Source organism: Abrus precatorius, unplaced genomic scaffold (assembly GCF_003935025.1).
Source record: "Abrus precatorius isolate BTA unplaced genomic scaffold, Abrus_2018 Scaffold3, whole genome shotgun sequence".
Taxonomy (NCBI): domain Eukaryota; kingdom Viridiplantae; phylum Streptophyta; class Magnoliopsida; order Fabales; family Fabaceae; genus Abrus; species Abrus precatorius.
The window spans coordinates 32,133,514-32,161,020 of NW_020874373.1; the positions used below are offsets into that span (position 1 = coordinate 32,133,514).

Consider the following 27,507-nt stretch of genomic DNA (forward strand, 5'->3'; position numbering starts at 1 on the left):
TTTTATAACATGATTTATTTCCAAACACAACAAGATCAACTACATAATTTATAAATGTCACTACTCAAGCTCTAGTTATATTACAATATAAAAAACTCACTCCATATTTTACAATGAATATACTGTAATTTTTTTAAAAAGTAAAATTATTCTAAATAAGTTTTTTTTGGTGGAACTCTAAAAAAGTTAAAGAATGTAAATTTATAAATAAGTAGACTTAAAGTTTTAAATAAAATAATTATATAATATAAAAATGTATTATTATTATCATTATCTATATTTATTTAAATAGGCTGACCAAATGAGTAAAAAAAATTACAAATGACTTAATATTTAGCCTTTTAACTAAATAGACTTTTAAAAAATCAACAAAAGAAAATAGACTTAAAAAAACACTCTTAATCAACAGCTTAACGTACTTATTTTCATTTTTTAATCATACTAAATTTAAATTTTAAAGTATCAATAATGAATAATTTATGATTTTTTCATTTATTAATATTACTATTATATAAAAATACTAAAAATTATTAAATTTTGCATACACTTTCTATACCAAAAAGTGTTACAGTATCGGCCAACAATATAACAACACATTATCAAGTGTATATTTTTACTATTTGACAACTTTTTAAGTGTATATCTAAGAACACACAAATTTATATATAAATTTTTTATTAAAAATTATAGAATAAAAAATATTTTTGTTATTGATAACATTAACTAATATGATTTTCAATAAAATAATAATAATACGTCAAAGTTTGTATATAAATAATGAATACATCACAAAAAAATTATAGTTTAAGTTAAAAATTAAAACAAGTTATCGATGTAAGTTGATAAAATATCTAAAATCCAACGACTTACGAATAAATAGAAGAGTAGTTTTAAAAGATAATAAAAAAAGAGGATTTTTGGTTGTAATTTCTCGGCAACAGCGGCAACAACGACAAAATCTAGTTGTACGCTGTTTGAGAATTAGGGAGGGAAATCGTAATTCTTGAAAACGGCGCCGTATCAATCGCGTTTGAATTCACCTTCCTCATATTCATAACTCCTTAAAAGGGGGGATTTGAAGAAACAGATTCTAAAATCTTTTTTCTGTTTCATTTTCTCAATATATATATATATAATCACTTCGTTCATTCTTCTTCGATTTGATTTCTCAAACATTCAAGTTGAAAGCAATTGACGAGTTCAATGGGAATGATAGTGGAGGTGGAAAACGAAGACGGAAACGATGTCGTTTTGGTTCCACCCCCAAACTTCTCCATGGTTGAGGACTGCATTTTCCGATCCAGCTTGCCTAAACCTTCCAATTTCCCATTCCTCCAAACCCTAAACCTTCGCTCTGTCATGTTAGTTTTCCTTTTCTTTTTTTTCCTGTTTTCATTCCCAAAATTTTCGACGACAACCACTTATCCATTTTTATTTTTTTTTGGGTTTAAAGATTCTTTTATGCCGTCAAAATGTGGTTTTTTTTTTACGAATTATGATTTTATTTTGTATGGTTAGCGTGAAAATCATTAATGGGGGTTGTAAATTTGTGTAGATACTTGTGCCCTGAACCTTATCCAGAAGAAAATCTTGAGTTTCTTCGCTCGCAGAATATTCGGCTCTTTCAATTTGGAATTGAGGGGAAGACGGTAATTTCCATTTTTTTATATATTGTTTTGCTTTTATGTTCATCTACTATGTTGAGCGTGTTTTGTAAAGGGGGTGTGTGTAATGTGTTCTTGTGTTAAATTGTTTAATATTTTATTTTTGTTGATATTAGGGTTGATTTTGGATTTTGATGACAGGTTTATTGAAATGTGAATAAGCTTCCCTTCTCGGTTGGATCACGGAAAAGAAAATGAGGAAATTTAGAAATTTGAATTTGAATTCAAAAGAAATAGGACGTGAGAAAATTTTGAGTTTTTGTTTCTAAAAGATTTTTTTTAATCAAACAAAAGAAAATATTTTGTGATCCTAATTAATTTTGTTATTCTCTATTCTCTAACCGAACAAGGCATATTGTTTAAATTCAATTCTCAGCGAGCATTATATGTAGCAGTTCTTTTGCCACTCATTTTATCATAGTTTTAATCTGGTTTTTCTCAGAAATTAGTTATGATGTAAAGTTTTCAGCATTATATAATTGTTCTTCTGCCACTTTATATATCACATTTTTAATCTGGTTTTTGTCATAAATGTGGTGTCAAGTGAATATTTATTTCAGCAATATGAAAGAGTGGCTTTACTGTCACGATTGCATCAAACAAGAAATTTTGTTTTTTTCAAACTCGAGCTAACGATTCTTCAAATTATTTTCAGGATGTTTCATTGCCTATTCTCAGGGATGCTATCATGGAGGCTCTGAAAGTTCTAATTGGTACTGAATCATAACAATCTCAGCATTGAGATGCAAATTTTTGTTGTTGGTGGTGCTTTTCTTGCTTATTGGATATTTAAATTCCTTTATTTTTTACAATTTCAGATGTGAGGAATCACCCTATTTTGATACACTGCAAACGAGGAAAGGTACATAGATTGACAAACATAACATACATACAAATTTATCTTCTCATCAGTTATTATGTGTAAATATTCTAACAAAAATTCTCTTCTTTTATGCAGCATAGAACTGGTTGCCTTGTTGGTTGCTTGAGAAAATTGCAAAATTGGTGTTTGTCTTCTGTGTTTGAGGAGTACCAACGATTTGCTGGTGTTAAATCAAGAACAAACGATTTAACATTTATAGAAATGTTTGATATCTTAAGCCTGAGGCAGTGCCTTTACAGCATCATCTACCAATACCAAGGATATGGTTCAAGGAAGCGTCGGTTGATGTATAAAGATGAGAATTTACAGAAGCCCCGACTTACATCATTTTAATTGTGCCGGGATTTTACAATTTTTTTCATATATATGATTCATACTTCGTACTAGTTGCTCAGATTCTTTGATCTTTATTTTTAAGGATTTTTGGATTAGTGATCATTGATCAAGGAAAACATATGGTTCCTTTTTTTGTATTTTCCTCCTTTATAATTTTCATTGTCTTGCAAACTGACAAAAACACGCGATGCAAACAATTATTTTTATTGGATATGACGACATTAATTGTGAGTGTGGAAACCTTCTTAAGCCACACATATCTTTGAGCAATTACTATATTTTATTCGTACGTAAGAAATTTTGATGTGCCATTTCCATGGGGTTGGATCCATCTGATTTTCTTAATGGCCCTTCTCAAGTAAACAACATATGGAAAAAGTGGGCATTAGGCAACTCAACAAAATAATGATGGGAGCAAGTTGGATTGAATGTTGCAAGGTTGGTGATTATTGTTTATTGTCTATAGAAGAAGGTCAACAGAGCTTTCAGATGATGGGACCACAGTTGGATAGAATCATTTTATTTCTCTATTTTGTTATAAAATGTTTAAATAATGAAATAATAGTTTTATTTTATTCTATTTTATTTCAATACATCTCATTTTTATTATATTTTAGATTTAAATGATATTTTTATTTCTGCAATTGACTAAAAATTTTGTAAATCAGTCTATAGAAATTTATTCTCGATTTAATTTTCGTTACATTTAAACCACCATTCAAGACCATAGCAAGTACACTGATGCAAAACCCCGAATCAGAAAAGTGCTGAAGGTAACGAATAACGATAATAAACTGGGTATTGCTGATCCAGTGGGGACCAAACAAGTTCCCATATGCAGAATGTGGTCACGAACACAATGGCTCTTCCTTGCTTTGGGGTATTAATGGATAAGGGTTCTGAAGAAGTGCAATCCTATTCGGCAATGGCATTGATGAAAATCGCATTGGGAACTTGGCAAGGACTTTCAGAGCCACCCAAACAAGATTCATTGCCCCTTTGGTGAGCTTTCTGGACGAAAGACAACCCAAAGTTTTGCTTGTGAAGATAACTATCTCAACGAGACTCTGCAACGCCATCATAGAAGCATTTCATTCAACTAATGCACGCGTAAAACTAAAGGCAGGGATTAAATAAAAAATAAATGTTGATTTATGAATATAATTATAAAATTCTAAGTTCACTGGTTTTTGTTTGTTACTAAGTTCACTCGTGTTTAAAGTTATATTATATTGTTATGTTAATTGTTGAGAAATTAAAAAATAATAATTATATTTATGATGGGAAAATACGAAATGAATTAATATTTTTTAGAAAACTTTGTAAAGTACTTTATATTAAAAATGATTAAAAACTTTAAAAGAGTCTTATAAAAATTAATAACAATTATATGATTGGTTGTTCTTACCATCTATTTTGCAAATATAATCACATAGGTATAATAAATGTGATGGGTAAAGTGATGCAAAAGAAAAAGGAGTGGAAAAATAGAGAAATCAAGAATATAAAATTGATGTAAAAGTTAAGAGAGTGAAAAAAAATAATGTAAGTTGGCAGATGAAATTGGACTAATCAATAATTCAAACTTCTAACATTGTTTTTATTCTTGTCCTTGATGTTGTAGAATTTAATCAACTAGTAATTATAGTTTTTTATTCATAATCTGAATAAATACCATATTTACTATAAAAAAAATAAATTACCACGTGCATTCTTTTAACCATGTTATTTAATAAATAGTTTCTTGTTATGTTTTTATCCTAAAAAATACTAATGAAGTAATATAATAACCTTTGAAGGATAATTATTGAAAATTTTATTGGTCAAAATAATTAATATAGTTTGTCAAACAATTTAATATAATTATAATGATCATTAAAGGGGTTTGGAGTTGGAGCATTGGAATAAAAAAATAAAAATCAATTTTTGAATGATTTTCGTTTAGATGTTATTGTAAGCCAATATCATATGTGACAATTCTTACCTAACCTTCCATTACATAAAAATAATTTAAAGTGACCAGATTACTTGGCATGGTTGTTTACAGAGTTTGTATTAGATTGACTTTTAGGGACCTAATTATAAGAACACACTGCAGTTTGATTTAGTTTAATTAAAAAAATTAATTTAATCTAACTAAAAACAGTTTAAAACCAATATAATAATCTTATTTTGTTAATTTTATTTTAAACTTCACTGAAAATAATTTATTTTACTATATATTAATTTTTTTATTTTGTTTGTTGAATCATTCATTCTGTCAATTTTGTAATAAACTCTTTTACGATAGTTGTGACCGAAAATGAAACTTGTTGTTTAATTCAATAATCTCTTCATTTTCTAGATGTGTTGGCTTTAGATGTTAATGCAAGTGTTCAACCAAATTTTGACATGAGATTTTTATGGTTTACCTTTGTGTTAAAAATTATGATAATAATTCTACAAAACTTTTTCTATATTAAATGGTTTGAATTTAACATAAAGTGAAAGTTATAAAATAATTCATTATTGAACAAACTAGCTATATGGAAGTAATCTATCTAGTTAACAATAACATTCTACTCTCCTCATGTAGTATTAGGCAAATTCAAAGTTAAATTAAAATTGAAATACTTTGATTATACTCTTAAATTAGACAATTTATGTGATGATTCTTTAACTAAACGTGAAAATGTCTAAAACAAGGAATTAAATTTTGTATTCACAAACACCTTTTATTAGTGGTCAATATTTAATTTTTTTATTAGCATATCTTTGAATTTTTTTCAAATCTTAGCACTTTTTTCTTGTATAACTAAAATAATTAAAGCTTATTTTCTATAAAACTTAAAATTTATATAAAAACGGGATAGACAATAATATTTTTAAAATAGTTTAAAATAAATATTATAGTAAATATGAAAATAATAAAATATTTTCCTAAAAATAAATATTATAACTTTATATATATATATATATATATATATATATTATTGAATTAAATGGATTTGTAAACACCCCAAATAAAGCTACCAATTTTAAAAGCAAATTAAATTTCGAAATTTTAACCCGTAGGCATGCATTTTCAAATGCCTATTTTTTTAAGCTACCCATTTATAATGCCAATCAATTTTGGAGCAAATGGATAGATAAAAAAAAAAAGTAGTTCTGAATTTTTTAAGCCTTGAAAAATATTTAATCTAATTATTAGTGTTTTTAATAAATATAATTATATTTGAGTAAAACAAAAATGTTTTAGACGATAAAACTCTTTATTTTAATATTTTATACATATGCATTTAATTAGACTTAAATTTAATATCATATGTTAAATTAAAAACATCTCTTGTCACTCTTATCGATTTATCACATGTTTTATGATTAAAGAAAATAATACTTTTACCAAATCATCTACATGTTTTTTGATAAAAATATATATATTTAAAATACAATAAAAAATTCCAATAATAATATCAACTTTATGATCTGATTTATACATAACAAATGGAAGAAACTCAATCCTACTATATTATTTTAAAAGTAACAGTACTGCGTCCTCAAAGCACATATCTTAAGATGGTTAGATATAATTTTTGTAAATTGAATAATTTTAAAAATATTTTTCATGTACACTAACAAAATGTTAAATAGAAATATATTTATTAAAATATATATGATAGAAGATTCAAAATAATATGATTATACAAGAATCCTAATAACTCTTATAATACCAAGGACAACATAATCATATCATTAATGTTGTAAGTATTTTAGTGTATCTGGGAAGTTAAAAAATGATAAAACAATTAAAATGTAAACAAAAACATATTTTTTTCGTTTATCATCAAAGGAAAAAAAAACACGAGTATGAATAAAAAAGCAATAATATTAAAATTTATGCCATTGAACAAAGTAAGAGATAATGTATAACTCAAACAAGATAATTTATTTTATTTTATTTTTTCTTTTTTATTAGTAGTTTTGGATTTTCCTAATTTTTTTATTAGTTTTTATTATATGAAATTTTTCTTGATTTTTTCTGGGCAGAAAGTTTTCATTTTTCTTTCATGGTCGAAAGTTTCTTAGTTGTTTAAATTTATTAGAAAAGTAAACAGAACCCAAAATTTTTGTAAGCCCAAGATAACTCTCTCTTTTTCCAGCAAGACCAAAATAGAAGAGGTTGGTTTTGGCAACTCAAACTCCACTTTTAACCAAAAAAATAAAAAAAACTAAAAAATCTAATTGTTGAAGTTAAAAAAGAAAAAACATGACAAAAAAACATATTTTTGGTAAAAAAAACATTAACTCAAAAGGTTGTTAACAAAACATGGAAGAGCCCATGGACCAAAAAAATGTTGGAAGAGGGTTCTAGTGTCTCTTTCGTTCCTCCTTCTCAAGTTTCATCCACCAAAAATAATTAAAATATTAACAATAGAATCTTTTAAAATAATTTTTAAAAATTTATTAATCTGCTAACTAAATATACAAGATAAATACTTAATAAGAAATGCTAAAGAAACATTAATTTAGAAATGAGAAAAAATAAAAATTACATAATTTTTATAGTTTTTAATAATTTTTAATCAATAATAAAAAGTATATTACAAAAGTAAGATTATTTATATTTAATTATTTTAAAAACCGTCTAAATTGTAATTATTATTACTTCGTGAATTGTGTTAAGGTTTTACAATCTTAAATACATTTTTTTAGCTTTTAAAGATACAAAATTATAAAATTTGAGATATTTCAGCATTGGATAAGAAAAGAAAACTAAAATGTATTCAATAAAAATAAAAAAATAAAACATAAAATTATTTATTACTTAATTTTTAACAATTAAAATATTCGATAGAGGATATTTAAATGTTTTTTTATATAACTTTTAAGGCATTCATTCACAAGATAAATTCCTATAAAATATTAATGAACTGTATACTATTTAAAATAAAAGTGATAATATCACCTTTTCTTACTATTAGGTAATATATACACAAAGTGGCACCTATAAAACAGCCTTAAGTTATTTAGGGAACCTGAAAATATATTGTAATAAACAAAAGAAACGTGAAATAGTGTATTTCAAAAAAATGTGTTATTAATGTTTTTTTATTTCAAAATATTTTACATAAAATATAAAGAAAATATTCAAAATTTTAAAATATTAATTAAAATCAATTATATTTTGCCTAATGAATCCAAATATAGAACATATTTTATTTAATCAATTATTAATAGTGATGAATTATTGACTTGTTTTAGCTTTTTTCGTGAAAAATACTTTGATTTTTAGTATGTATTGTTTAAGATTTTGAAATAAAAATCCTGATAATTTTAAGAAATTACTTTTAGTAGTTTTTAAAAGAAAATAAAGTTATAACTATTTAACTTTTTTATAATTATAAATAAATAAAATTAATCTTTATCCTTTACATAAAACAATAGTTTAAAAATAAATATTTTTATATACAATCATAAAATCACTTTTTACAAAAGTTTGAAATAAGATACATTTTAAGCTTTTAATAGACTTTTTTGCATGCTAGCTCTGCAAAAAACTTGAGTCCAAGTGTCTGAAATTACCTTTTCACTTTTAGCATTAATTTCTTAAATAATAATTTAAGTTTAAATAATAACTAATTGTTAATTAGTTATAAATTACCTTTCTCTAATTACACCTTATATATCTAATTGTTACATATTAGAACAATAACTCAAAGTTTAGATAACAATGACCGATGATGACAGGAAATACAAAATGATTTCACTGAAAACTTTACACCTTCATCCACCATTGATAACTCAAAGTTTATATTTGTTTTAATATAAAATTTAATATCTAAATGAATTTAACTATATATCTGAATTATCTTTAGCAATTTAAAATTAATTATTTCAAACCTTAAATAAAATCAACCCTAAATTATGATTAATTCCACCACTAAAGTTATTGTATTTAACCCAATGCTCTAAAGTTAAAAAAAAAAAATTTAAAAATAAAGAACTGTACCAATGATAACTCGTTAGGAATCTAATAAACTGCGTGAAGCACAAGTTGACGCAAATGACATGTCGAAACGTCATTGGCCAAAGCGAAAACTTTGGTTCACGACCAATACAAGATAACCACGTGTCCAAGTTCAAACACGACGAAAGTACCGAAACTATTGGGTTCCAGATAAGCCCCAATCGCTCTACGCCTATTAATAAACGACATTGATCTTTCTCCAAACGCGCGCAACCCTTCTCGGTGGTCGAAGAAATTAGGGTTTTCATAACCCTAGGGTTTACCTTCCCCTTCCCCATTCCCCATTCCCAAAGCAAAATCGAAACTTGGCTCCGATTTCTCACTTACCCGATTATAAATTGCATAACGAAGAACAAAAAGAAGAAACGTTGATTGGCGATAAAAGGAAAAACCATGACCGGAAAAGCGAAGCCGAAGAAGCACACGGCGAAGGAGATCGCGGCGAAGATTGACGCCGCCACCACCAATAGAGGCGGGGGAAAAGCTGGTCAGGCGGACCGGTCCGGCGTGGAGAAAGGTGGGCACGCAAAATTTGAGTGTCCACATTGCAAAACGACAGCGCCTGATCTGAAATCGATGCAGATTCACCACGATGCACGTCACCCTAAGATCCCTTTTGAGGAAGCGAAGCTCGTGAACCTTCACGCAAGCCACGTTGGCGAATCGTCGTCGTCGTCGTCGTCGTCGTCGTCGTCGAAGCCTCGACCCGGTATTCGCGGAAGCTTCAAGAAATGATCATGATCTCGCTTTTATGGCCCCTTCATTCATAGATTTGACTCCTCGTTTTTTCCTTTTTTTTTTTCTCTCCAAGTTGACGTTTTTAGGGGGTTATTAAGTAATTCAGGACGTGGGTATGCTTAGTACCTTTTGTTCTTGTCTTTTTGGGGGTTATGATGCATTTTAGGTGTGAATGTGATGCTATGTATGAAGTGGCAAAGAAGGGGTTTTGGTGGGAATGGGATTGACTTGTGTTGCTAATTGGGCCCTTCTTTTTAAGCCTGAAATGTAAATTGTTCCCTATAATGGCAGTAATGTTGTTGAGCTACTACCCTGTGTTTATTTATAAATTTTATTGGGGGGGCCGGTTCTTTTACCTTTTGTTCATTGATTTTGGGTTTATAATGAATCAATGGGAATAAAATTTGGTAAAATTCCTGTGATGTTTTGATGTTGTATTTAGATTTGAGGTTCGTTTCATGTGAATGGTTGATGTGGTTCTTTTGGTTCATTTGGTAGGATTGAGATATTTGTCCAGAAGGATAATCAGTTTTGGTTCAATTAAATACCAGTAAGATAAATAATAATCCTTCAATGAACATTTAATATAAGATAAATCTCTATTCTGGATAAATTAACTTGTGCAAACATTTTTTTGCTCAGTTTCTTAATTAGATATGTCCTGTTTGCTTTGATTCAGAAGAAGCTTAGCAAGTTTTCAATCTCTATTTCGTTGTTTGATGGTGGTTTCTAATCTACGGCAACGCTCATCTTCCTTCTTATTATGTTAACCTTTGTCCTTTGTGGCCTTGATATTGGTAATTGTATTTGGGTAGGGTTACATGATGTTTATCTTGATCGATCTGTTTGAAGCCAATGGATTGAAATTATGATGAGTGCTATTGTTTGGTTGGAATTAGATATAGTTTTCTAAATGTGGGTGTACGATCATGACCTCTATATCAATATTTCTGCAAAAATTGATTGAAATTTTACTATGGTGATGGCTTTTGGTTTTTTGAGTTTTATTAGGCTTTGTGAGAGAGTTAGTTTGTAAGGGAAAATGAAGACTTATGTGATGATTATCTTTCTATAAGAGTTTTTAGTTTAGAGTGGAGGGTTTATAAACTCTAAAATTCTCTTAATCTCATATTTTTAAGCTTTCCAAATTTGAGAGGTTTTGTGTTAACCCTCCTTCTCTTCCTTCTCCACCCATACTTTTTAAACATTTTCCATTACATTTTCCTTTCCTCTCCCTTCAATCTTTCAAACAAAGCCTCGAGTTCAGTATTTCCCTGGTTTCTTCATTTGAGAAAGGTTGCAAAGACATTTGTTGCTGGGGTCTTACTTCCTGCACATAGTTGCATGCTGGTTTAGTTTAATTACCGTAAACTGCTTCTGTTTTCGTTGCTGAGCAGGATATATTGTTGCTTAGTTTATTATGGCCACAATGACTCATGTTCAATTTTAGTTTTAGAGCATTGATTCTCTCTTCAATTCTAGTTTTATAAAAATTTTATATGCTGTATTATAACATATGATGTCTTGCAGTTTTTAACATTTGTTGTTATCTTATGTTCTATCCATATACTCTCTAGGTTCTGTGAGCTTGGAAAGAGGGAAATTGGAAAAAAAAAAAAAAAAAAAAAGCCTTGATGGTTAGCATGCCATATTCAAAGAAAGTGAAGGACCGCCACAAAACTCAAAAACATATTTTCCAATTAAAAAGATTACCTGCCAATAACTAGTTAAAACATTGGTATGTAAAAGAATTGGATTGTTTGTCTCAATATATAAAAAATTGAAACAACAGTCAGGGTAAAAGAAATTATTTACCTACCAAGAACTAGTTACAAGTATTATGCAATTTGTATAAGGTCATAATACTATCATTTTTTCTTTCAACAAATATTAGAAAAATAAAATAAAATAATGTTGAAAGGGCGAAATACCTTCAAATACTAAACAAAAACAAACAGAATCTGCTGTTACTAATAGCTGTTAAAACTAGATTAGGAAGGGAAATTTTGCATGACATGCTGATAAATGGATGGTGTAGTTGCTGAATAAGTGAGTGAAGCGTTTGCATGATCAATTGGGGGTAAGCATGTGCCATATATGGTATCATCCTTTTGTTCCTGTTTAGGCCTTAGGAATCCTGTATCAATCTCCTTTACCTGCTGAGGGGAAAGAAAAGACTGGACAGGATTCATTGGTTTTACACAGTTAAAATTGAGTCCAGAAAGAGAAAAGTTTCCAGATGAGGGGAGATTCAATGGTAGTGGCATTGGAAAATCAGGGAACATTGAGGCAATAGATCCAGCTTGAGGGGCAGCACAACGGTCAGGGTTCAGTCCATAGGAGCCATAAGGCATGGTATTATTCAAGGAAGGATACTTCATTTGGCATATGGAAGAAGGCCCAAACTTCATATCATTACTGAAACTTCCAACCAAACTAGGCCTTAAGAAATCGCTGCTAAATTCAGGTTTTCTATCAAAATGAGGTGCAAGAGTTTGATGAGTTTCAGGCTTTGGAATACCAGCACTTCCTGGTAATGTGAGAGCCACTTGCCCATTAGCACCATTCGGAGGTAAACCGCCATCACTCGAGTTCATCTGATTGTTGGTTCTAGCAGTGGGCACTTCATGATTATGCTTTCCCTCATAAGTAGTAATTACATATTTTAGATTGTGTGAAGCCCTTTCCACGTGTTTCCTTACCGTACATCCAGCACTCGTGCATTTGTAGTAGCTCCTAACAAATTTCCATGAAAAATGTTACACGCATATCACCTTATAAGCTCGAGTGAGAAATGCATGAACTATATATCTTAACAGCTTAATATAAATAATCACAAACATATCCCTAATGAGGGAAATCTCGAGTTACGTGAAAAAAATAGAGAATGAATCAACACAATCTGCAGAATAATCCATTGGATTTCTCAGATCACGAAACCAGTTCAAATAGAGAATGAAATGGATCATAACAAAATGAAAGACTGATGTAAGTATCTATAAATAATATCAAACAAGAGCACTGTCAACATAAGAATGGAACTGTTGACCCAAAAAAGAATGGAACTTGCCTACCTATCAAAAAGAGCAGTACAAAAGAATAGAAGAATATCAACGTTCAACATTATGAAACAAGAATTATGCATCATTGATTAATATATCTTGTAACTCTCTTAAGTTTCTTTGTATACATCAAATATAAAATAAAATATTATATTATTATTATTCTATTATGTTAGAACTTTCATATGTTTTCATTTTCTATATTCAGTCTATCAAATGAGTCTTATATCCCTTGAGAACCCATTTAGGAATAGGACAGGGTATGAACAAGAAGATCCAATAAGTTGTCGTATCTTACTCTAATCAATAATTTAGTGAGCAGAAGAGATAAGATAAGCTTATCTTCTAAGTTATCCTATCCTACAAAACTTGTGTAACTTTTCATTTGGAGAGACATGTATTAAAAATGAGAGCAATGTTAGGATTACATTCTTACTGTTTGTTAAAATTGATTAAAAATTATAAAAATATAAGAAAAAATTAAATAAAGAGTGAAAAAAGACCAAGACTCACATAATTTTTAATAAATATAACTTAATTACGTGTTTGATCATTATTATTTTTTAGTTCTTCTAACTGATTTGCTACAACCAAAGCTAACACTTTATAATATTTTAATAAACCATATCAAATATATAGACTAAAAACAATAACTTATAAAAAAAAATGATTATATCTTAACAAAAAATTTTATAAAAATTAAAAACAATACTTTTAAAAAAGTAGTATCTATATCCCCAAATAAAAAAAATTACCACCCATCACACGCCATTGTTGCCGCTGACATCGTCCAACACCAATGCAGTCTCCCAAAACCCCACACCATCATCACTCTATACCATTTCCCACCATTATTATTATTATGATTACACTCAATGCCTTCGGCTATCATTGTTGCCATGGCCTACACACTGCATCACCACCACTATATAGCACCCTCTATCATTGCCACTACTATCACCACCTAACACCTTCCACTGCTACCAATGCCATAGTACCTAATATCCTTCACTGTTGTAATATACTATCGCCACCCACTACCCAAGAGGCCTAGACCACCACTAGAGATAGTTGAAAACTCGTAACTTCATTTGAGGCCACAATACCCCAAAACTATAAATTTTCTGTGAAGAGGATAGAAATGATGCATCAGAAATATATTACAATCAAGTGCACACAATTATAAACAGAGTTGCAAGGGCAGAAAGAAAGGCACGATCACTACCTAGGATTTGGATTTCCTTTGACAACCTTCTGGCCATACTTACGCCAGCGATAACCATCATCAAGTATGTCCACATCACTCTCAATTTGGACTACCACTCTTGGCTCACGAACAGCTCTAGGAGGCAATTTTGGTTCAACTGAGTAGCTATCTTTCTTCCTGCAATAGCAAATTAATGCAGAAACATTAAAGTTGTCTTTCCATTTGTCACTGCCAACACGAAGGCACAGCCAGATAGAGTATAAGACCTTCTTTTCAATTCTGATTCATCATCCTCAGCATCTTCTTCAACTGATGTGAGGGTTTGAGTGGCTCCATCTTCTTCATTATCATGACTAGCAAGTGTAGAAGAAAGCTCGGGAGTGTCCTCTGATTCAAACATATTTAGAGATTTAGCTTTGTTAGTTGATATAGGATCCGATAGCTCGGTCGCAACAGAAGTTGATGATGTCCTTTCTTGACCATCAGCCTTCCCATGCAAATTGTGTTTTGCATGTTTTACTCCTGATTGAATGTTTCTCCAAACCAACCCACCATCAATTTTTGCAAAGGTACTGTCTTCACCCATGTCTGACATCTCATCAGTAGAAAGTGTTGATGCTCGGCGACCAGGGTGCAGTTTGGCATGGTTATGATAACCCCTGTAAATAATTTCTGTTATTTGGCCATCATGGGATCTTTCCACCATTTTCTTGACTGGACAATCAGGTTGTGTGCATTTGTAGTAGCTTCTGGGATACTCACTACCTTTTACCTGTTTTTGTCCATATTTCCTCCAATTGTAACCATCCTCTGAGGTCCTTACTGCTGCTGTTGCGTTGGATGTCTCTTTCTGTTCCCCTTCTGAAAAGGGTTGTCCACTAATTTCCTCATCATGGACAGCATTTTTAGGCAAAACACTTTCATCACTAACTTCCTCAGAGCCAAACAGTGGCATCTCAACAGTATTAGCCTTAACAATAGCATCATTTACCATTTTCATATCATTGTAGGAATGGACTTCATTAATTTTTGCAGAATGGCCTTTTGGAAAATCTGCTGGGAATGAAAAATTCAATGGTGGTTGAACTTGAACAGGTAGTTGGCTGTCTCTATTTTCTCCCTTTACTGTGTGGAAATTACTAGAAACCTAATAAATTCAGGGTCACCAAATTACACTTGTATTGTTAGGAACATATAACTACTAGAAAAGCTTTCACATGTTGGATAATATCTGAGAAAAATATAGCTCATGGGCTGAAATAACAGTAGAAGTTAGACAGATGCCCAATTGGATGTTATTTTAAACTGAGCATCATCACAACCATACTTAAATGTTTCACAACTTAACTGTATAATGTTTAATTGACACAAACTACTACTCCCTATTCTTCCCATCAACCACTTTTAAAAAATGGTATTCACTCATCGAATAAACTATTGATTGTTGTAGCAAAAGAAAGACTACGAACGGATTCTCTAGTATACTCTTTCAATTGCACTTTTTATTATAAGTTGAAATTTTATTGAAATTCACAAAAAAAAATGCGAGTCCTATTTTTAATTTAACGAGTCTCATTCATACTTTTGTAATTTTGAATAAATTTAAGCTAATAACAGAGTTCAGTAGAAATAATGTATTCCTAGCACTCTTCGGAGTAGTAATTAATATTAAGAATCAACAATCTAGTTAAAATTAGAGATGTGTCCAGAACACAATTATTTTAACAGATTATTAGTTATTGGCTCATTAAATTACAACTAGGATCTATGTAAATTTTGTATTTTTTGATAAATTTTAACCAATAGAAATTATTTATGATAATCATTATTATTAACAAAGAAGGGTACCTGAGTTAGAGAATCAGAGTAGGGAGGAGGAAAAGGATTAGGATCTAAATGGACACGAGGCTTGAATTTGAAGGAGGCAGCAGCATCAGAGACAGTGGGCACATCCACATTCCCTTGTTCAAGTGTGATCACTGATCCTTCATGACTAGGAGGTGGCACCGTGAAGAATGTGCCAGTGGTGGGAGAAGGCATGGCCTAAAACCCATTAAAAAAAAATCAAATTTGTATCCAAAATTTCAAAAGCAGAACCAAAAGGGTGATCAATGATCATATATATATATACGCACACACAAACCTGAGAATTTGGAAGCATGATGGGAGAATCAAGCAACGCAGTGGGGCTAATGCCAACAGGAATAGTGAGACGAGGTGATCGAGCTACAGGGGAAAGTGAAGGGGTTGTTGAAGTTGAAGTGCGAAAGAGTGCTGTGTTGATTCTTGCAGCATTGGAATTGAAACCCCTTCTCTCAGCAATGCTTCTTTTTCCTAGAAAGCTTCCTTCTTTTGAATCAGGAACAAAGGTTTTGTCGTCACAATTGTCGTTTTTCATGTTGTCAATGTTGTTGTTGTTATTAAGGTTGTCTGATTCCATTTTATAGTGGCTCAACAAGGCTGAATCAACTGAGAGAGGGAGAGAAGAAAGAATCAGAATTGGAGATGGAGATGGAAATGGATGATGATGATGATGTAATGGTGGGGTTCGGTTCAGCTCCAGAAGAGTGGAGCTGAAACCAATGAAAGTGAAGATTTGAAGCTCGTTATGCAATGCAATCTTTGTTTCCCCACACACACACACACACACACACAAATCAAAAATGGGACCTCACCTATGGCCATACACAAGTATATATAACAACCTCAATCTTCTTGTCGTTTCTGTGTAAAAGAAAAGTTAAATAATAAATTTAAAAAATTAACTCAATTGCAATATCGTTATACCTGTACTCTTTTACTATTAAAATCAGGGTTCATATTAATAACACACATAATAAATATCGACATTAAAGTTTAAAACTTTTCCCTTTTTTATTCATCACTTTAAAGTTTTGCATAGAAATTTAAAAATAGATTTAATATTTTCGTTTTTAACAAAATTATCATTTAGTTTCCTATTATGTTCATTCATTTCATTTATTAATTAATTCATTTGTCTTTAAAGTTAAAGTGATAAATAGAAAAGGAAAGAAAAGAATATTAATGATTAAAACAGAACTTCTAATTTTAATTAGAAAACAAGATTGAAAAGAAGAACTTTGAAGTGTTACACTTTTGGTACAAGAAAAATTGGAACTGTGACATTACTGCATAGGTTGCATTATAGTATTATTCTTAGTATAGTTGTAGGAACAAAGGTGTCATGTTTACTGTTACTCGAGTCCAAATTATAATTCTGATGTTTCTTAAACGTCAATTTGAGAGAGAATGAGGGAAGTAATAGCAGTAGTTAGCACACGTACAAGGAAATGTAGCATAATGCAAACACTTGTTTCGGAAGAAATGACATGTGAAAAATCACAATGAACAGAGAGCCACATGTTGACACCCTCAAAAAACAACACAACGATTTTTGGCATTTAGTTTCAGTTCATCAAATCTATCAGCATCCATTTTCGGATCTCAATTCCTATATTAGATTATATCTTCTATTTATTCTTAACCAAATTTCTTTTATTTATTATAGTTTTGAGCTAACCAATTTTGTTTCTATGTTGTTGTGTTTTGTGTCTTATCTCCTTCGCTGTCTCTCACAGTGACAAGTCACTTGAGTCACATCTTCACATGGCTCCCATTTTCCTTTTATTTCTGTGTGATTTTTGCAAGAAGTTTCCATATAAAACTATATGCTACTTATTCTTTGACTTTGACCGTCTGAAGAAAATGCAGTACCCAAAATTAAATTTAAATTATTGAATAATGAATATAACTAATATATATATATATATATATATAAATTAATTTAATATTAAATGCTATGTTAAAGCTTGTATTGTGGATAATGATTGTTAGTTTCTCTCCTATTGTGGTACATGTTTTAATGTAAAATTTGTGATTAAGATTTAGATATACATCTTAATTATGTTTAATAATTTAAAATGAAATTTAAAACAGATGGACCTTAAATGAAACCAATAAAGCTTTTCTCTTTCAAAAATATAGTAAGAAAATGAAAAAGGGAATCAATTTAAAAAATGCCAATGAATGTTCATCCCCTGTAAATATGTATCAATCTTTTATGTCTATATATTTTATATAACTAAAATTGAATTGACTAATATTAATCACATTTTAATTAATCATTATTTTAAAAAGGTATTTTAAAATATTTAATGATACTTTCTATATTAAATTTTCATTATAAAACTTCCTATATAATTAGAATGGAAAATCACTAATTCAATTAAACATTAAAAGTTCATGAACTGAATAAAAAATCATTTATACAATACATGAGTGTATTTATAATTTTAAAACAACCATATTTAAATTTCCAAAAGTGATAAAAATAATTGAATTTAAAAAATTATAACTAAAAATACAGTGAAAATATACAATAAATTTAAAGGACAGTTATTATCTCTAGATGCTACGATTAAATTATATATAAGCATAAATTAAAAATACCCTCAAATATTATAAAAAATATTATTATTAAATGTAAAATGAGTCATTATAATTTATAAAATCAAATCATATTAATAGTAACTAATTTTATGGTCAAAACTAATTTATGTTTAAATTTATTTAAACATATTTAATCTAACTGTTTTAAAATCATAAAAATGGCATAACCAAATTTATAAATTTAAACATATTTAATCTAAATGTTTTAAAATCATAAAAATAGCATAATCAAATTTATAATCTAATTCAAATTTAAATCTATCCTCATATAGATGAACTAAAATAATTTATAGCTTAAAAGTAACTTCTGTATGGAACAAAAATTGTTAAGGAATGAAATTTTGTGCCAAAGCATTCATTACAATATTCACAAAACTTAAATATGAACAATTCCAAGTGGAAAACTGCTTCCAAAGCATATTGCAAACTTCAATGATCTTATATACAATCTAAAATATTTTTTTGAACATCGCAAAATCTATTTCTACAATTGATATTATAAATCTGATTTAATCCTTAAATGTGATATTTATTATTTTATTTTTTACCATTATTTCATATTTATTTTTTATATTTACTATTTTTTTAACTTTACATTAAAATTTACTTTATTTCAAATCTTAAAATTAATTACTTTTGATTTTTTCCCTTTTATACCATAATTTACTTTTTTTTTATCTCAAATATCATCTAATTAAATTATTAATTTTTTATTTTATATTAAATTTTCTTTTGTTTTTCCTCAAATATTAACTTTAATTACTTTTGTCTGTTTCTTTATATATATATATATATATATATATATATAATATATATATATTAAAATTTCCTCTTTTTACATTAAAAAATATTTTAATTTTCTGAAATGTTGACTTTAATTACTAAAAGATATGATTGAGATTTTCAATTAATATTATCAAGTTTCATATATTTTTTAAAATAAAATTCATAAATTGATCGATTATTATAAATTTAAGTTAATTTTTCTTTATTATTGTAACATTATAAAAGTTTTTAAATTAGAAAAATATATTTTTCCTCCTTCCTCTTCCTCAAAATTTAATTCCCAAAACACACTTTTAGATAAAATATTTCTTTTAATTGATTTCAAATTTCATTTACTTTTTATTCTTGAAACCATATTATTTAAGAAAAATCACATTTAATTTTACATTAAAATCATCTATGTTTTCAATTTATTCAAATTAATAATATTCTTTTATGATGTAAGTGATTTTCAAAATTAATTAAAATTAAAATATACTTGTACATGAACTACTTAATACTATTTTTCATTTATAAGATTAGAATTAGTGTGCTTCACTATTATTTTCAGGAACAATTTTTTTTAATAAAACTTAAACATGAAATTTTATTTAAGCTTATACATTAATTTCAAGGAAAAATTTAATTCCACAGTAACCTTTTTTAAATAGTGCGTATGGCTTTAATTTTTTTTAAAAATTATATAATAGCAATGTTACATAATTTACAACATTATTACATTTTAAATTGAATTAGTAAAGTAAAATTATAGTTCAAATCTTATTTAAAGTATAAGAGAGTTTTTCATTATATGGTACATGACTTTATCATTATTTAACAATTTTTTGTATACTTTTAAAGATTTCAAAATTTTAGGTTAATTTTAAATATTTTTTCTAACTTATTTATGTTGTAGTTTTTCAAATTTTAATTCTTTAAATACTAAAATTTATTTTTGAAATATCATTTCAAATTTCACTCTTTGTTCCCAAATCTAAATCATTACATTTTTGTTTAGTTTTTACTTAAATTAACAAATACTATACTATTCATTAAAGCATTGTTCCCGTTTCACATGAGTAATTTTAAAAAAATATTAAAATAGAAAACTTTAAAGTATCACCAAATACTTGTATAAAAATTAAAATAAAAGAATTTGTATTTCAGGCAATTAATTCGTATATGAATATCAATTATAAAATTAAATATATTTTTTAACTATTAAAATATCAATTAACAATGACAATATTTCTTTTACATCAATGATATTCCACACTCCTTGAGAAGATGCGAAATTGACATACGAAAAATAAAAATAAAAAAGAAGAGAAAAATATAATTGAAAAGAAAATAAATATTTAATTGATAAAAAAAACAAAAAAAAAATGTAAATACATATTAAAAAAATAAGTGTAAAAATATTATTATTGTTTTCTTTACAATAAACGTTAATAATATTATAAACATGACTAAATTCAACGAGTGACTAATTCAATCCTTAATAATGATTTATTGTTCATCCCATTTTCTCTTCCCTTATTCCTTCTCAGACCTTGCCCACAAGGAACAAGTTGTTTCACTTCCCATTTTTCAATAAAAATAGAAAAAGCTTTAAAACATGTTTTTTGTTTCCTTCATTTTATTCCCCCCCCCCCCCCCCCTTCTTTTTTCAATAAAACAAAAACCCTTAAATTATGTTAACAAGTAATTAACAACTCCCTTCTTAATCATAATGAAATATCAACTTATCAACTAAGCACATATATTCCCTAAGATTTAGATAAAAACTGAAAATTAAAATTTCCTTAAACAAACATAAAACAAATTAACTTCTCTCTTCAACAATTTTCAGGTCCATCTAACCCCCCCCCCCCCCCCCCCCCCACCCACCCACCCAACACACACACACACTCTCTCTCTCTCCAAATCTTATGCTACAAGGTGCAACAGATAATAAACACAGAAATGTTTTATCTACAACTTTGTGGGACACCTAAAGTTGTCATAATTATATGTGTGTGTGTGTGTGTGTGTGTATAAGATAAAAAATATGTGAAAGATATAGATTAATATATATATATATGCTTTTACATATAATATCAATTTTAAGTTGTTTAAATAACAAAATTGATAATGCAAGATGTTACTTCTTCATACCATAACAATAAACATGTGCACTCTCAGCTTACAAAAGTTAACATACTTCTAACCAACCATATAATATAAAAAGCACACTCAACACCAGTGTATCATTCCTCTTCAAATTAAGTAAAATCATCCCTCTAACCTATGCACACTGATTCAGAATCCTCAACATCATCTTCCAATGCCACACTAGTTACATCTTCTCTAGTAGTCATGCTAATGCTGGATGCCGATGAACCAACAATAGTTTCTTGCACACCACCATGTGCCAAAATACTTTTTCTCTTGATTCTGCTCCTTCTCCATTTCCTCAACAACTCAGAAACCTCACTTTCATCTTCTAATTCCCTCACTTGTTGTAATTCTTCGCTTGCACGTTCACTACTCACCCTTTGATCGCTGAAAGGCTTTGGTGTCAAAAGAAATATGAGTGGCCTATAACAACATAGGAGAAACATAAGTAGCACAATGTACACATACAAGGATACCCAAACATAAAATGTCCACTTCCAATTTCTAACTAACTCTTTAGTCCAAGGTAAATAGGAGTTTAACACAATATCAGCTTTATATAGTTGTGGAAGAGATGAAGTTCCTGATCTTGAATGCAATGTTACTCTTATAGCATTGCTTCTTCTACTGTCTTCTTTGTGCCTCAATATTTCTACATTAAGGTTCTGAGTTTCACCTGAGATTCCAAGTACTAGAGGCACACCCATCATAACCGTTCGGGCTAGTCGAATTGGAGAGCTTCTAAACCGCAACATGCATGGTTGGCTAGATTTTGCTATCACATTTCCATTTACTGATAAGAGTTCTGCAGTCAACTGTAAAACAACTCTAATTAATGCCTAGTTTCGATAAGATTTTGAACAAGTACTTAGAGGAGAAAGAACATGAAGGAAAAATTGAATCAAATTTCTCCAAAAAGTTGAAATTCCACTTTAGAAGAAATTAAATGACAGTTTCTAAAATGGGGTGTATAGGTTGATTTTAAGTTGTAAGAGAAGTTTGATTCATTTTATTGTTTTTTTTTTTTCATTTATCAATACTTATAAGTAATTATTGATAAGTTTATCCATGTTAGGCCTAACTCATCAAGTACAACTCCTACCAATCAAGTGTTTTCTTTCCCTCTCTTCATCTATTCTCCTTGTTGACACAATTTGAAACAAAATGCGAAGTACTCATTCTGATTGAGTAATGGTAGAACACCTTATGATATATTTGAACTTATATGGAAGATTGGTTCAAATATAGTTGATATTAAACTGGAAAGCAATTAAAGGAAAATTGCAAGTTGTGGCATAGTTAAGGACCGAAGTATAACCATCCCAAGTGAACCGAATGCAATAATCTTCTTAATATTTGTCCAGAACCATAAGATATGCTTCTGAAAACATTAACCAGAAGGGCTACGACTATTTATCAGAATTCAGCACCTAGCAATTAATGACAAGTAATAATTATGTAAGAAATTGCAAAAAAGCAGGGTTGATTAAAGAATTCAAATCACCTAATTAACCCCTTTCAATTGAAACATAACGAATATCATATGGTTGAGGTATTATTTAATTTGTCAATTATAGGGACTCTAACATGCAAGAGATAATACAAGAGTGTTAATTTTACAAGTCAACAGCATATACATAATGCAGTCATTACAAAGAACAAAGCTGCAGTCTCCCCTCATTCGAATTTTCATTGAAATGGACATCCAAAAAGCACATTAAATGCAGAAATCTTTGAATTTAAATTTCACTTTTAGTTACAAAAACATACCTGAAACACACCAAGGTCCCTATTGAAGTCAGATTCAGGCATCACTAGGACCAAAGTAGCACAAAATGTGCGGCCAACTGGAACGCTTATATGTTTTTTCTTGATGTGACCCTTAACAGTACTAACTCCACCAAACAGAAACATAGCTGTGGGGTGAGCTTCAGTGTAATCAAAATGCAAACTTTCCTTAACAAACACAGGTTCCTCCACCCACAACCGAACCAAACCAACACCCACCACAGTAGCCAGAATAAGAACCAAAATCAGAACCATGCACACATATGCCGCACTTAGGAAGCAAAGTCCCAGTTTCTTCAACAAGAGTGTGCTAACCTGAGTGATTTGAGAAGGAACACTGTGTGCTGATTCAACATTGTCTTTGCTCTCCTCAGCACTGTGGTAAGACTCTGAAGCCACGGAGAAAAGAGAGTAGATAGGGGAAAAGACAGAAACAAAGCTATTGTAGATCAAATCAGTTTGAAAGATTAGTAATTTAGTGACCCAATGGGATGATGTGGGCAAAACAAAGCAATCTTTTTGGTCTTCATCCATGGAGATGGAGTGGAGTGGAGTGGAGTGAAGTTTCATAGACAAGGGCTAGTTGGGACTTACGATGGAAAGTAGAATGAAGAATAGATGCACGGAGATGCAGCATCGTGGCATGGTGTGGAGGCACACGTGTCATTTGCATGAGAACAACATGATGTCGTGGCATTCTGCATGAGAAAGACAAACGTTGCATATGTGTGTGTGTGTATATATATATTTACAGCCAAATTAATAAGTATTAGTAAAATATATATAAATGAATCATACATGATATGTCCCCATATGTTCTTGCTCTAGTTAGACATTATTATTTGGTAAATGGGAATAATATATCTTTAGGTAGAGTGAAATTGCATGGAAATATCCAACAATAGTCCCCACAAGAGCAATAATCTTAATAACATACTCGGAAATCACATGACAATCCACCATGACTCCATGCTGACATAAATACTGCAAATGCTACACAATGTCTTCATGTGATAAATTATGATGCTACATATGATCAAAAGCTCTTCATAAATGACTAATTAATCCTTTAAACTTATCTACAATTCCTTTTCTATACCACAAATAGCATTGGCAGCCATGCTATGTGCGCAATTCCACGGTCTAAAAGGTTAGAAAACAACGCCACCCCATCAGTGAAGATTCTAAAGAACACATTTTGAGTGCAACTCAATTTTATTTTGCCCAGCTAAATCCAAGTTAAAAATTGCCTAATACCTCTCAATTAATTTTTATCATAAGCTGAATAAGATAAATATATTAAATATCAAATACTAATACATAAGATGCTATTGCTAATATGAAAGTATTACAATGTATTGATATAATAATAAATTGATAATTTTACATAAATACTATATAATTATTAAATTAATAATATAGTTATAATAAAGGTTCATTCGAGTAATAAACGACTTAGTATCATTTAAGTAAAATTTTAAATTTAAATTTGAGTATATAAAAATTTTTTAATAATAAACTCACTTACTAGAAGTTAAATCCACGTTAAACTGAATGAAAAAAAAAAAATTAATATGGTTATAAAAAAATTAAAGAGAGAGCGAAAGTCCAAAAGCCAGTCGATTTAATCCACGTGCTGCAGTGGGTTGGGTTAAGTTGGTAAAATTTTAGTCCATTACTTACTTGGGTCATCGCAGCCCAACTAGAAAAACTGCTAACTATAAGACAGCCCATATAGACCAAATTGAATCAAATTAACACACTTACTTTTTGCACAAAAGAAAGAATAAGTGCTTATTACACTGCACATTAACTTGAAATGACATTTCATATCATTTTTTAATTCATAAATTATTTTAATATTTTAAAAATTAAAAAATATTTATATTTTTTATGATGGACCACTAATCCTCTACTTATCTATTATATATATTTAATATAATATTAATAATAATGATTATTCTCCATGTAATTTGGTACAGATTATTCAGAGTTTAGGGCCTAAATGTCACAAAAAAAAAGGTACTTCTACTTTCATCGATTTTTTTTCCCGAGTTAATTTGAAAACAAAATACTAAATTAGGCATGCATGCAAACAAATTCCCTGTCCAGGGTTCGTTGGCCACGTAGCAGTGAAGTTGTCCACCACAGGGACGACTCCAAAAAGTAAAAACGTCCAATTACTAGACGACACTAGTCTTTGTGGGACACGTTAAAAAAAAAGAAAAAAAATAAAAATTATTAAAATGGAATGGACGACTAGGGATGAATGAAGCCACGTGTAGAAATTCTACAAAGTCGTTTGAGTCAAAGCCGATGTCAGTGTCGGTGAGGTCAGGGACGATTCAGGACAGTCATCTAGGTCAAGGACAACACTCTTTTTATTGGTCCACGTGGCAGAGTGTTTTGACCGTTTGGGCGCAGGCTTCTCCTTTCTTCCCTTTCTCCTTCATCTTCTCCGTTTCGCATGTAGAGGCTATGTGGTTGCTGGAAAAAATACAGCAATAGCGTTTCTTAGCATTTTGTTAGGTTCTGGTATTAAGGTTTTTTAGCAAAAAATTATTAAAAGGTAATGAGACTAATATTTTGAATATATTTTACTTTTTAAAAATAAAATTACATATATGTAATATTGAATCTGTGATGCAGATGAAATTGTGGGTGAATGCTCATAAGTGAGTGGTGCTGGTGAAGAAGAGGGTTCTTTCAAATTCAAATCAAAGTTGCAGAGGTGCACAAATTAATTTTAATTTTTAAATATTTTATAAATTAATTTATTTATTATGTAACAAATAATATTTTAGATAAATTGTATTAAAAAATATATAATATATATGTTATTATTTATAATTAGTTGTTCAAAAATGTAATAAATAAAAATTATAGTAATCCATAAAATGTATTAATTATAAAATTTAAAATAAAATTTTATTTTAATAACTTGATAAATTAAGAAGAAAGAATAATATATATAAATATATTGTTTAGAAAAAAAAAATAAAAAACATGAACATGAAAAAATATATATAGAATGCAGTGAAAATATTAAATAATTAATGTAGAAGAAATAATAAATTTTAATTATTTGATAGTAAATTGATATATAAAAACATTAATGAAATAAAAATTATTAGATATAATAAATACAATATAATTATTAAGAAACAAGATAATTATTGAATAATTATAATAAATCAAGATAATAATGATTTTATGAAAATTAACATAACATAAGTTTTATTATTAGTAAGAATGTAGTATTTAATTTGGTAAAAAATAATACATTATTATCGTTTACAAATTTTATAATTTATCTGATTTAGTTGAAAGGATTTTATAAATAAGGTATAAAATTAATTTTAAAATGCATTTTTATTTTTAAACAAAAAATATTTTAGATATGAATGAAATTAAAAATTATATAATATATGTGTTATTATTTATAATCATTTGTTCAAAAATGTAATAAATAAAAATTATAGTCATCCATAATATGTATTAATTATTAAATTAAAAAAATTCTGCAGATAATAACTTGATAAATTAAGAGGAAAGAATACTATGTATTAATATATAGTTTTGAAAAAAATTAAAAACATGAACATGAAAAAATATATATAAAATGCAGTGAAAATATTAAATAATTAATGTAGAAGAAATAATATATTTTAATTATTTGATAGTAGATTGATATATAAAAAAATTAGTGAAAATAAAAATATTAGATATAGTAAATACAATATAATTATTAAGAAACAAGATAATTATTGAATAATTATAATAAATCAAGATAATAATAATTTTATGAAAATTAACATAACAGAAGTTTTATTATTACAAATTATATAATATATGTGTTATTATTTATAATTAATTGTTTAAAAATGTAATAAATAAAAATTATAGAAATCCATAATATGTATTAATTATTATATAAAAAAATTCCTATTTTAATTAATTGATAAATTAAGAGAAAAAAATACTATATATTACTTGATAATTTGTGGGAACTATTTTCAAAACTAGTATTCCTTATAATCCAAGAAATAAAACATTTTTAAATATATTTTTTTTGCCAACCCTTAACATAAAAACTTGTACAAAATTTTAGAAACAATATTTTTTTTAATATATAAATCCATCATAATTATTGAACCGTTTAAAATTTTCAATACTTAATATAATAATGAAATTAAACTTTAAATAGGAGTAAACTTTAAGTATTGTGAGGGAACACTTTAATGAAATTAAGAAAATAATGATTTTGTGGTTGAATTATAGAAAAAAAAGTATATTAAAAATTATATATAATATTTAAAATTATGTATTTGTTTTGTTGTAATTGTAAAATTTGATATACAAAATAAACTTAGTACATGAAAGTATGCTTTGTTTATAATTCAAAGTAAATAAGAAATTATATATAATAT

General features: G+C 28.5%; 4 protein-coding genes across 4 annotated transcripts; 2 read left to right on the forward strand and 2 right to left on the reverse strand.

Moving 5' to 3' along the window:
- Nucleotides 1-1,184: 1,184 nt before the first annotated feature.
- On the forward strand, nucleotides 1,185-2,880 carry LOC113863424 (tyrosine-protein phosphatase DSP3). The gene is made up of 5 exons (XM_027496996.1): nucleotides 1,185-1,361; nucleotides 1,556-1,649; nucleotides 2,320-2,377; nucleotides 2,483-2,526; nucleotides 2,623-2,880. The coding sequence occupies exons 1-5, from the start codon at nucleotides 1,204-1,206 to the stop codon at nucleotides 2,878-2,880; spliced, it is 612 nt and encodes a 203-aa protein (XP_027352797.1). The 5' UTR covers nucleotides 1,185-1,203.
- A 6,194-nt stretch (nucleotides 2,881-9,074) lies between these two features.
- Nucleotides 9,075-11,226, forward strand: LOC113863242 (protein METHYLENE BLUE SENSITIVITY 1). Its single transcript, XM_027496747.1, has one exon. The coding sequence runs from the start codon at nucleotides 9,284-9,286 to the stop codon at nucleotides 9,623-9,625; it is 342 nt and encodes a 113-aa protein (XP_027352548.1). The 5' UTR covers nucleotides 9,075-9,283; the 3' UTR covers nucleotides 9,626-11,226.
- Nucleotides 11,227-11,619: 393 nt separating this feature from the next.
- On the reverse strand, nucleotides 11,620-16,337 carry LOC113862497 (probable WRKY transcription factor 20). Its single transcript, XM_027495581.1, has 5 exons — nucleotides 16,041-16,337; nucleotides 15,746-15,940; nucleotides 14,164-15,044; nucleotides 13,916-14,074; nucleotides 11,620-12,364 (listed from the first exon to the last, which is right to left on the reverse strand). Exons 1-5 carry the CDS (start codon nucleotides 16,335-16,337, stop codon nucleotides 11,620-11,622), a joined length of 2,277 nt encoding a protein of 758 aa, XP_027351382.1.
- A 5,077-nt stretch (nucleotides 16,338-21,414) lies between these two features.
- On the reverse strand, nucleotides 21,415-23,620 carry LOC113863858 (seipin-1). Its single transcript, XM_027497611.1, has 2 exons — nucleotides 23,060-23,620; nucleotides 21,415-22,104 (listed from the first exon to the last, which is right to left on the reverse strand). Exons 1-2 carry the CDS (start codon nucleotides 23,609-23,611, stop codon nucleotides 21,415-21,417), a joined length of 1,242 nt encoding a protein of 413 aa, XP_027353412.1. The 5' UTR covers nucleotides 23,612-23,620.
- Between the last annotated feature and the right edge of the window lie 3,887 nt (nucleotides 23,621-27,507).

Excerpts from the sequence above, each read along its gene's own strand:
- LOC113863242 (XM_027496747.1), top strand. The coding sequence starts at position 9,284 with ATGACCGGAAAAGCGAAGCCGAAGAAGCACACGGCGAAGGAGATCGCG.
- LOC113862497 (XM_027495581.1), bottom strand. The coding sequence starts at position 16,337 with ATGGAATCAGACAACCTTAATAACAACAACAACATTGACAACATGAAA. Across the intron at positions 15,045-15,745 it reads ACTCTGATTCTCTAACTCAG|GTTTCTAGTAATTTCCACAC; the intron begins GTACCCTTCTTT and ends TGAATTTATTAG. Across the intron at positions 12,365-13,915 it reads AAAGGAAATCCAAATCCTAG|GAGCTACTACAAATGCACGA; the intron begins GTAGTGATCGTG and ends GAAATTTGTTAG.
- LOC113863858 (XM_027497611.1), bottom strand. The coding sequence starts at position 23,611 with ATGGATGAAGACCAAAAAGATTGCTTTGTTTTGCCCACATCATCCCAT. Across the intron at positions 22,105-23,059 it reads GGGACCTTGGTGTGTTTCAG|TTGACTGCAGAACTCTTATC; the intron begins GTATGTTTTTGT and ends GTTGTTTTACAG.
- LOC113863424 (XM_027496996.1), top strand. The coding sequence starts at position 1,204 with ATGGGAATGATAGTGGAGGTGGAAAACGAAGACGGAAACGATGTCGTT. Across the intron at positions 1,650-2,319 it reads TTGGAATTGAGGGGAAGACG|GATGTTTCATTGCCTATTCT; the intron begins GTAATTTCCATT and ends AATTATTTTCAG. Across the intron at positions 2,378-2,482 it reads GGCTCTGAAAGTTCTAATTG|ATGTGAGGAATCACCCTATT; the intron begins GTACTGAATCAT and ends TTACAATTTCAG.